The 11,207-nt window shown below is 44.1% G+C and overlaps 1 protein-coding gene across 1 annotated transcript; it reads left to right on the forward strand.

Annotated features, from left to right (window-relative positions):
• Positions 1-405: 405 nt before the first annotated feature.
• Positions 406-10,573, forward strand: CDO1 (cysteine dioxygenase type 1; the record flags this gene model as incomplete). The annotated part of the gene is made up of 5 exons (XM_082336623.1): positions 406-587; positions 2,968-3,045; positions 5,010-5,167; positions 7,689-7,858; positions 10,028-10,573. The coding sequence occupies 5 exons, from the start codon at positions 406-408 to the stop codon at positions 10,055-10,057; spliced, it is 618 nt and encodes a 205-aa protein (XP_082192749.1). The 3' UTR covers positions 10,058-10,573.
• Positions 10,574-11,207: the final 634 nt, after the last annotated feature.

The raw sequence follows: 11,207 nt of genomic DNA on the forward strand, positions 1-11,207 counted from the left end.
AGGCCTGGCGGGGAGGGGGAGAGCTGCTGCCGGCAGAGATGCTTTCCGCCCGGCAGCCACGGCCCCTTCTTCTCTGCGTCTTCCCTCCGCCGGGGATATGGGAGAGCCAGAAGCCTGCCCGCCTGCCCCAGGGGTTCAAGCAAGACCCGGCCGGCTGGATGGACCGACGGCGGTCGGAGGGGAGGCAGAAGCCCGCGCCGCCGGCTCTGGCTGCCCCCGCCCGCCGGGGTCGGTGGCCCCGCTCCCGGGGACGGGCACGGCTGGCCGCGGGCCCGCCCGCCGCCGCCGCCCGGCCCCTCCGCCCGCCGGGGCGGTGGTAGGTTCCCGCCGTGCCTCCCGGCGCATAAAGGGAGGCGGGAGGGGGCCGGCCGGGGGCAGCGGCTGGCGGCGGTGCAGCGACGGGCGATGATGGAGCAACCGGTGCAGACGGAGACGTGGAAGGCGCGGAGCCTGGAGGAGCTGGTCCGCATCCTCCATCGGATATTCGCCGAGGAGAAAGTCAGCGTGGAAGAAGTGCAGGCGCTGATGGAGTCGTACGAGAGCAACCCCGAGGAGTGGCTGCAGTACGCCAAATTCGACCAGTACAGGTACAACCACACACACACCCCCCACACACGCACACCGGGGTAAGGGACCCCCCGGCGCCGCGCCCCTCACCGTGCAAGCGGGGCAGAGCCGCCGACGGGGAGCGGGGACCGCCGGGGACGCAGCGCCGACCCCTTCGCACCTCCCCAACCCTGCCGAGAGCCCCTCCAGCAGCACGGCGAGGGGGGCGAAGGGCGAAAGCCCCCCTCTCCGGGGAGGGCGAGGAGGGACGGGGGGGCGCGGGGGGGGCGACACCGCGATGCCCCGCGGCGGGGCCGGGCGAGGGCGGGGAGCGGGCGGGGCGGCGGCGGCCAATGGCGGCATCGGCGGCCAGGGGCGGGCGGCTCTCCCGCACACGCCACCGCCGGTCCCCCGGTAGCGGGTACCCCCCGGGGTACCCCCCCGCCGGCGGTCCCGGCCCGCCGGCCCGCAACCGAGGGACCGCTGAGTCGTGATGCCGCTGCCCCCCCCGTGAGGATAACCCACGGAGGAGACAGAAAGGCGTTGAAGCAACCCAAAAACTTTTTTAAAAAGCCCAAGAGAAGCACGTCGGCAGCAGAAATCGCCGGGGAGCGCTGGGGTGGGGGAGCAGACCGCTCCAAAGCGGGTGTTTTGTTTCTGTAGAAGAGCCGGTTCGTGTATTCCCGGGGTCGAGGCTTTTTTGCTGCTTGCCAGGAGGAAGGAAAATACCTGTTAGGGTCTTGAGTCGCTCCTTCTTTGCTAGCAACTAGTTTTTCCTGCCATTGGTGGCTTCCCTGTTTTAAATTTCAATATAAATACATTTTATTTGAGCAATTCATTTAAAAAACAAACACCCGTCCGTCCATCCATCCCCCTGCAAATCCCAAAACTTTTCCTTTTAACCTTACTATATAATGACAGCATCGCTTTGGCTTGACATTTTTTACCCTCCTTTCACCTCGCGTCGACTATCCTCCATTCAGAACAAATCACAAAATTTGTAACAGAACATAGGAAACTAAGAATCAGAAAAACAAAGTGCGCTAACATTAGAAGTATGCATGGCAGCCTTTTTTTTTTTTTTTTTTTTTTTTTGGCCAGCCAGACCTGCTGTACAGAAATAACAGCACTTGAAAAGTTCAGTCAAATGCCAGCATTGATTGCTTATGTTCTGACATCATAGGAAAAATATGTCTACTTAATATACGCACAAATTGTGGATGCAGTGAGAGGCAGCATATAGATATACACGTTATGCTTTGAAGGTAATTCATTATCAGCATCCTATCTTGATTGAAATAGAGTGGTCTTATGGGGAAACTAATTAAAAAACATTCCGTTGACATCAGTGCACTTCCTGTGTGCCCTTGCTTGCATCTTTTAAGTGAGAGTGAGGCGTCCTGTCATCGGCATAAATATTTGCTTTACTTGGCACAGTGCAGATAGCTGTGACTAAAGCTAAAATGAAACCACAAGGTCCCAGTGGGTTGCTTGCACTATAACAGCTAGAAGCACCAGCCCGGATCAGAAGAACCCCACCATGGGAAGTAATGTATAGAGCAAAATCCCAGTCCCTTCTCTAGTGAACTCTTCAATAGGATGAGATGAGTGGCAGCTCTGGGGTGGCTTGCAGGAGAGTACAAGGAAACAAACATAAGATGTTGCTATTAAAGATGTTTTCAAGCCCTGAGAGCAAATCACAGTCTAGAACACACATATTGATAAAAAGCCTTTAGGAGCAAGCTTATTCTCTGCCACCTATAAGTTCGCACATGAAAAATCTTGTTAAGAAGTCTTGCTCTGATGAACTTTGTTTAGAAGTAGGCGCTGGCAGAAATTACTCCACAGGTGTTTTATCCACACATGAATGCTACGGTACAAGACGGAGAACTTTCGGGAACAGAGTAGGAAGACCATGTATGGAAAGCCTGACATCTTATTTCTTTGTTTTTTTGTCTTTGTACAAATGAGTGCTGCATAACAGAAGGAAAGCCAAGAATATCTGAAAAGGAGCTGCAGAAGAATGTAACCATGTATTTTTCTTGTTTCATTGCAGTCCTCTGTTTCTAATTATAAGCCAGCTGCTGAAGTGACTTCATTCAATAACTATTTTGATCTGATCCTGTCTACCACATTAGTCTCAGGCTCACAGTTCCCAAACTCCAATCATCTATGTAATTCAAAAGCAATATGATTATGAAATATTAAATATGTTCATTATTTTACTTCCCAGAAGAAGAACTCTTACCAAAAAAAAGCTTAAAACTACAATTTCACTTTTTTCCAAGTAAAATTTGGCTTTCAAGAAAAAGAACAAAAAGGATTTTTATATGTCACAACCTTCCTTCATAAACATGTTTGTATAATTTTGTCTTTTATAGGCACATCAGTGCAGTAAAAAGCAAACCCTTTGTATTTCAGGTATACGAGAAATCTTGTGGACAATGGAAATGGAAAGTTCAACTTGATGATCTTGTGCTGGGGTGAAGGGCATGGCAGGTTTGTATCTAAAGACTATGGTTTTAGCAAACAGATATAAAGCCACCGTATCTTTCACTGTCATAGAAAAAGACAGAAATAATTAGCCCTATGCGAGCTATCAGAAAGTGTCTGGAAACTAAGCAGTGCAAAGCTCCTGTTGGTATGGCGGTCCTGAATATCTGCTATATCTTTTGCAAGTTTGTACCTTGTGGACATTTTTAGAGCACTCTTTTAAAAATGCTCTGTTTTTCCACCAAATCTAAGCTTCCCTTCTCTCAGAGGAATTTTTTAGTCCCAGAGATACAGCAGGTCCTGTGGGCAGGATAGGTCCCATACAACAGACCCATACAACGCTTGGTCGCAGAAGCAGGACTTGGTGCCGTTCAAATAGTGTTTGTTCTCTCATGGTGTTTAAATCCTGCCTCTGTGACAAGAGGAGAAAAGTAGGTTTGGGTTAGGACTGTGGGCTGTGAGGAGAGAGCCCCTTTCCAGGAGTACTTGGCTTTCTTTAGGTTCATGCATCCCATCTCCTCCCTCAAAATGGACCACACTGCTGATGTGGCCTCCAGAGTTGTGTACACAGACTACGCTGGGTTGTGTAGTCCTACAAACGTGAGTGCAAGATCTGTCCCTTGGAGGGTCTTTCACAAAATGTTGGCTAAAACAAAATATGGAATAACAAAACTGGCAGGTTTTGACTTATTATTCTCACATAGAAATAGAAAACCTAAGGATATGTCAGAACTGTTTTTTTTGTTTGTTTTAACTGAGCATGCAATTGAACATTTACAGTATTCTCTAGGGGACACCATGACGTTATACTCAGAGGGATATAGGAACCAAGCCCACCACCTCTACTCCTTCCAGGCTATTCCCACAAAGCCTGTAATTTATGTCAAACTGTGTTTAAGTTGGATGAGCATTTGCTAGAGCTAGACTGAGACCACAAGTTGTTTTTGCTTCCTACATGAGGAGGATCAGATTGTTCTCATGGCTTGTGGAAGGAGCGTGACAACGTGGCATTTGTGAACTGTTCTGTGCCTGAAGCAAGCTCTGCTCTCTTGGCATCTCAGTAAGAAAGCCTGACATTTGTTTACTGAAAACAGTAACATGAAAGTACCAAGTTTTTGATTGAAACTCATTAGCACTGTACTTCCGGAGGGTCAAATTCCCCCTTCTCCCTCACCCCTGGTGAGTGGGGAACCCTCCCTTTGTCCTAAACCCATTCACTTCTGTAACAGTTAGGTCTCTATTTAAAAAAAATAAAACCAAAACTAAAGTACATATTTAGCCCATGTGTCTCCAAATGTAGCAATTATTAAAACATACTTCAGAGCAATGAGACACATCTAACAAGCAGACAAATCGTACCAGATCCTGCTGTTTTGTTAATGTTTTGCCAAACTAGTGAAATTAACAGCTTACTGTAGCTGGTTGTACTTAGTGTTATCAGAGTGAGAGGTACAGCATTTTTTCTTCAACAAATGCCTGTGCACCCCAGCAGTAGAGAGACCATAGAAATTAAGCAGACGTAGCTCATTTCTCCCGTGTTTCAGAAGCAAGAATGGTGGATCTGCAAATATCAGGTATACTTGCAAGTGTATGCCAGCCTCTGCCTGGGATCACTGTGGAAAGCGTTGTTTTCTTTCTTGGCCCACAGGAGTTTTTGTGTTCTGAAGAATTTTTCTGTCCTCCTCCAGACTTCCTTCGTATTTCTCTGTGGCAAAGTCATAGGCTGATCAATATCTGACTCTTCTCCAAGTCCTGCTGTATGTGAGCTTATCCCAATACACTTCTTAAGTAGCAGTTTTCAGTCCTAAGGCATACCTTAGTCACTGTGAATCTTTTTTTCCTAAGACTTTGGTGGATTTCATTCTAGGGCTATGTCCAGATACAATATGCTACGCCATCTGTCCTATTTGCTGTACTGAAATTAAATATGTATGTCACACTGAGTTTGGTTATTCTTTTTACATATATAGCAGCATCCATGATCACACTGACTCACACTGCTTTATGAAGATCCTCCAGGGAAATCTAAAGGAGACTCTGTTTGAATGGCCTGAGAAAAAAGGGAATGGTGAAATGACTAAGAAATCAGAACGAGTTTTGAGGGAAAATCAATGCGCCTACATTAATGGTAAGCTATTATTAAGCTTCTTTTGACAGCTACCCATCCATGAGTACTATTCCTATTAGAAGAGTTCATCCGCTCTCTAGTCTCCTACCTTTAACAGTATAATACTAATGGCTTTATACACAGTTTAAGAACATGGCTCTCTAGATTCTGCACAAACCTGTATTTGGATTCAGTAAAACAAGCAACAAAAAAAATGTCCTTTTAATTCACTCTTAAGACATTGCAGCAATTGATTGCTACTTAAATATGCTGGGTATCTCTTCTAGACCAAGCAGCCTTCAGCACTGTGTCCCTAATGACTATCTGAAATTGCTTGTAAACATAGACCTTAAGTAGTATTTTGTGAGAAATAAGGGAACCAAAGTTTAGATAGCTTAATCACCTTAATTTTATCAAAGAAATAATCGTTTTGATCAGTCATGGAAATCCTAGGTAAAAAATGTAAAAGCTTTCTATGGAATAAATTGACCAGCCAGGAGTAGAGGCCCCGATCCTCAGTGCTACTTCTTGTCCAAATCAACAAAAGACTGTAGTGCTGAAGTGCAGTGTTAGCAGAATTGAAATGCTCGGGTCTACCCAATCTACAAAAAAAATTGCCTGACTGCACAGATGCTGAGAGATGACTAAGTCTCCACCAGTAAGGCTCCCTAGGTACCTAAATCCATGCCATTACACAGATCAATAACTATCACCACGTTGTGCTGTGCTGGAGGCCATCCTGGAGCGGCCAGCCGGGTGTAATGTATTCTGATGCTATGAACGACATTGCACATCATGCTGAACAGCAACAAGTTCAGCAGAACAAAGGCAAAGCATGAGAGAAAGGGGCCATCTGCCTTTCACGTGATGGGTTAAAAACTGGAGCACGCACCTTGTGGGGTTGAGCTTGAGAGCTCCCCAGCTGGAGGGAGACTCATGTTGGGTTATGGACTAAGCCAGGGTGAGGGCACTGGGGAAGAAAGACTATTGTTCTGCAGCCCTCTGTTGAAGGTACGCCACATTAAGTGAAAACATCAAATACATAGGAGAGGAAATGCAAGAAAGAGTTGACACGTCTGCTGATGCTCCCATGCCAGGGACACAGGTTCTCAGACTCAGTCAGGTTTTCCTACCTATGCAGTTCTTTCCGATGCAAGCAATTGCACCTTACGTGCATCTGATCCAAAGCTTCCTTGGTTGTTTTAAACAAATTTGGTATCCAATTTTCTGAGGCAGTTTGGCTCTCTGCCATATTTCGTAACAGATGTTTCAGTTTAAAAGAAACAGGTAAAACAAGTAGAAGGAAAACACAGTGTGTTGATTGCCCTGACTACTTCAATAGTGAGTGACCTTCATGTCTCTATTGCATGCTTATTGGTTGCTCTTGTACCTTATTTTTCAGGCTAGAACCCACTAAACAGAGTTTAGTCGAGACTCCCATTAGATGAGCACAGAGTTAGGACTTTTTTCCCCTATGTCCTCTATTTAGATAGACTATGTTAATGACACTTAGGGCTTACACTTCGAATGTATCATCAGAGTTAAGGGTGTACTCACGATTCTCAGGGTATCATGCCTATGTTGCACAATACAGGTCTAGGTATTATATAACATATTAATTCAAGTACAAAGGCCTGAGTTGTTTTTACAGCAGGGTCATAAATTTAAATTCAAGGTCTCAAGTAGCTAAAAAACTTCACTTTAGTGTAGAATGGCAATGGTTTGTTTTGTGGATATGATTCTTCATACCTTACATTTTTATGTAATAGCTTGATTTCTGCTCCACTGTTGCAGAAACTGCCATTACTTCATTAGTAACCACAAAGCAGACAGTGCCTTGTTTTATTATGTGGTCAATTATGCTTACTATTCAGCTAAGGCTGGAAGTATGCCAGTCACTACTAATTTGTCACTTTAGTCAAAAGAGCAGACAAATAAAAAGCTTATTCTCCAAACTAATAAATTGGAACGATTAATTAGGAAACAGATGCCTGCAGTAGAAGATAACTATATCTCTGTCCTTAAGTTCATGCTCCAAATACACATAGCTGACCTTTAATGTGACTGATATCCTTGTTAGTGGGCTGAGAATTGGCAATACAAATCCTTTTTCCCCTGTCTTGCTAATTTTTAGAAACACAAACCTTCCTGCTTCTGGAGCATCCATAACAACAGCATCTCCTAGGAAAGTAAATAACCTCGAACTCCTTTGGGAATGATAGCTAGAGAATTACTGACTGCATGGCCTTCCCTAAGTTTCTCTGGATTTCTATTGGCCTTTATCCTGTAGCAGATAATCCAGAAGTTACGTGAAGTGTGGAAGGCAATAAGGTATCTTGAATTATCAGTGTATTTAGGAATCTGTGCTAGAGAACAGCAGTCAAATGCCCTGTACTGAGTTACTTGTTGCCCATAAAAATGTGGGCATGCCTAATTGGCTTGCTCATGAGTTGCAGTTTAGAAAGCATTTTTCCAGGCATCTGAGATCTCATTAAATCATCCCACTAACACAGCCTCTCGTTTCATGCCCTCGCTGGTGTAGACTCCATTGGCCTGCACCGTGTGGAGAACATAAGCCACACAGAGTCTGCTGTTAGCCTGCATTTGTACAGCCCACCCTTCGACAGCTGTAACACCTTTGATCAGAGGACTGGACACAAGCACAAAGTCAAGATGACCTTCTACAGCCAGTTTGGAGAAAGGACTCTCTGTGTAAGTAGAAGATAACACACTCCCTGCCCGGCCCCGGGTGCTGAGACCTCAGCCCCTGGGTGGACGGACACGAAGACAGGCAGGAGGTCCAGCAGCCTCGCCTGTCCCGGGGCACCCCTGTCTAGGACCAGCATAAAAGCTGTTTCCAAACACTACTCGATTTGTTGATTTGCACTTCCCTCGTGTGGAGTTCCCTGCTTTGTAGCTTGCCTCCCCTTCATCAGCAGATCAGTTCCAAGCAGGGAGGAGGATTAATGAGAACTTTGCTACTAGCTAAGCGTCTTCAGGCAGCAAATGATGGTAAATGCAGCCTAGTCAATGGAAACCTGTGAAGCAGCTACATTGTTTTGGCCAGCTGAAGTCATGTGTAACGTTTCCTGCCTACACGGTTCTGCCAAAAAGCATCACGTTTCAAGTCAGTTGTTTTAAACCTCGTAGCTTACTGTAAAGTAAAGAATTCTTTAATGAAGTTAATTTAATTCTTTAAAATCAAAACTTTGACACAGAAAGACTTGCTCTGAGAGTGAGAGTAGGCTGGTTGGCTGTTGTCTGCATTCTTGAGCAATGGTATGAGATTTTATTTGGATAGAAAAGAAACTGTAAGATCAGCTTTGGGGGACCAAGCTAGGACATCTGGGAGAGTTTAATAGGGTTCCTTTTAGCACTGTTCCATGCGTTGGGAAACATAACTACTTATACGGGGAGAAAAGACAGATTCTTGATGTTCAGCCACAGAGGTTCAAAGACTGTTTGGTTTTGTTAGATACAGAACACTTTCACCTTTCACTGAAGGCAGAAATTCAGTGCTCAGGAGTTTCCCGGAGTGAGCCCTGAGTAAGATCCAGTTAAAGTTTTATATAATCGACAAGTACCATGTAAATTATTTCTTCGAGGCTTGTCACATTACATGATTACAAATTTACCAAACAGCTGAAACACAAACTTTGACCTTCCCGACTTTCAAAGGTCCTTGAGAAAGTAAACTCAAATTTATAATTCAGATTTTTAAAGGAAGTAAACATGGGAAAATGTTGAACAAAATTCACACAAGAATCCAGTGTTTGCTTGCTTTCTTTTTGTTTTAAGTGTTTATTGAGTATGAAATATGTAAGGTAGATAACAAGCAAAACTAGATGTTTTGTGTTGGACTATTTTCCTACCCTTGATCTGTAACCATCTGGCAGTGTTTGCACCTTTTGTGGGAAAGTGGATCTGGCTTACAGGAGAGAGGTAAATCTTAATCATTGGGTCTCTTTCATGCATTCCTGTAAATGGAATTTCAGTAAGGGGGAAGGTGGTAGTGAGTTTGGGCCATCCAGCTGCCTGAAATGACTTCACACTACAAAAACATTCTGGTCTCAGTGAGGGTTTCTGGAAAGCTGACTGGAAAATCAAACTGTCTTCTGCTTACCAGATCTCAAAAGGACATAGGTAGACAGAGAGGTATAAGTTAAAAATACCAAGGGAGTAATTTAAAGTGCACTTGTGTATCTTTTATGAATGAGAATATCTGCCTAGCTAAAGAACGTTCAGTGCTTCCTCCTTGTCTTAAATTTGTCTGCAGGTAAAACACACAGGCAAATCCCTAGTGGCTTCTGGCCATGATAAAGTCTTAATTAACTAAATCTCCAGTGAATACATAAACAGTTATATAGGCTAATAATTAAAATAGTATGTAGTATATCCGAGGATTTGCCCATGGAAGTAACTGTTTACACAGTTCAGGTACAAACCATGAGAATACCGATGCGAAAGTTCACTGAGGGAAAACTGATTTTGTCACAGCACATCAGTTCCTGCTGCCAGGAATTTTGCTGTGGGAGGTGGTTTCTCTTTGCAGCCTGTCTTCCAAGCTGGACTTTCAGGCAGCTTCTGTCAAAACAAAGCAGAGCAGAGTATCGGGGAGAAAAGATAGCCTGAAGGAGGAAGCACTCCTCAGCTGTCCTTTCTGCTGCGGGCTTGCTTGTGGTCACGCACAGCCAACGGACAGAGTGATTTTGTCAGGTGTGCAGTGCCCTGTATAAAACTCTGTCAAGGAGTACTGAAAATAAATACACTAAGTATTTTAAGGTGCTGAGCTGCTCCGGGAATAAAGGTCCACACTGAGAACATGAAGTAGCTGGTGACTGTCTGTTTCCTTAAAACAGAACCTCTCCTCTTTCCTTTTAGGCAACAGGAGTGCCGCAGGAGAACAACTGAGAAGCACCAGCACGCGTTTGCGTAAGACCTGCTGAATGTTTAACCAGGGACAGAAGACTTGCATGGCTAAGGCCGTCAGCCAGCTATATTTCCATACCTTGTACATAGAAGTACACTAGGGCAGCTTCCAAGCCACCCGCAGTTCCCCCGAGCGAATGCCGATTATGGGACACTAAGCTAACTAGTGCCATAAACTACTTCAGAGGTTAGATGCCTTTTCTTAGGCTCCTGTCAGAATTAAGTGGCTTGTTTTCTGATTCTAGCCTCCTTTTAATTCCACTTCTGATACCACACTGAGAATATCAGAAATAGGGTTTTTAACATCATCTGACACTACTTAATAGGCCTACGTGTATGTATGCGCTCAACGTAATTAATAACTATATAAACTTCTAAGCTTCCAGTCACTTGTACCTATGGGTAGTACACTAGATACAACTAACAGCAGCTCCTTTTTTTTTTTTTTTTTTCAATTAGGTCTTTTAGGTTTTAATGCTCTAGGCCATTTTGATAGTTTTGTGCATTTTTTACTTTTTTTTTTTTTTACAATTTCATTTGTCAGATCTTCTTTTAAATAGGAGCAGCAAAATGCTTCATGCACAATGATTTTCAAAACTGATTGGGCAGAAATTTGGGGGTTTAATAAGACTAATCATACTTAATTCAGCTAATGTCCAGTTTCCAAAGTATTCTGTATAGCTACTGAAGAAGGTAACTGAAATAAAACTGGATTTGTGCACAGATTTAAAGTTTTCAGCCTTTTTCTCCTGGTAGCTAAAATATTCATCACATTTTACCAAAATCCACATTCCTCATGAACATCTAAGTCTTTTCCAAGCAATACACTATTAGAAAAGGTTTTAAAAAGTTGGAAGTATTTCAAACATGCAAGGAATCCTGATCTCAATTAAGTTGGTGGGAGTTCTGCCACTGAGTTCACTGATGCTTAGTTTTATCCTCCAGATTTAGTTACAAGGAAAGAACCATCTTGAAAAAAGTTAACTATAATTAAACATACCAAAATCAGCAAAGCTGCCCACACTGAGGCTATCCCATTCATTTAATGCAGCTACTACATAAGACAAGTAGAGAATGTGTCGCAAGTCTCCTAGTCTTGTAGGTGACTGCTGGTTACTCAGGCAGCAGTTTA

Source organism: Platalea leucorodia, assembly GCF_965183815.1.
Source record: "Platalea leucorodia genome assembly, chromosome: Z".
Classification (NCBI taxonomy): Eukaryota; Metazoa; Chordata; class Aves; order Pelecaniformes; family Threskiornithidae; genus Platalea; species Platalea leucorodia.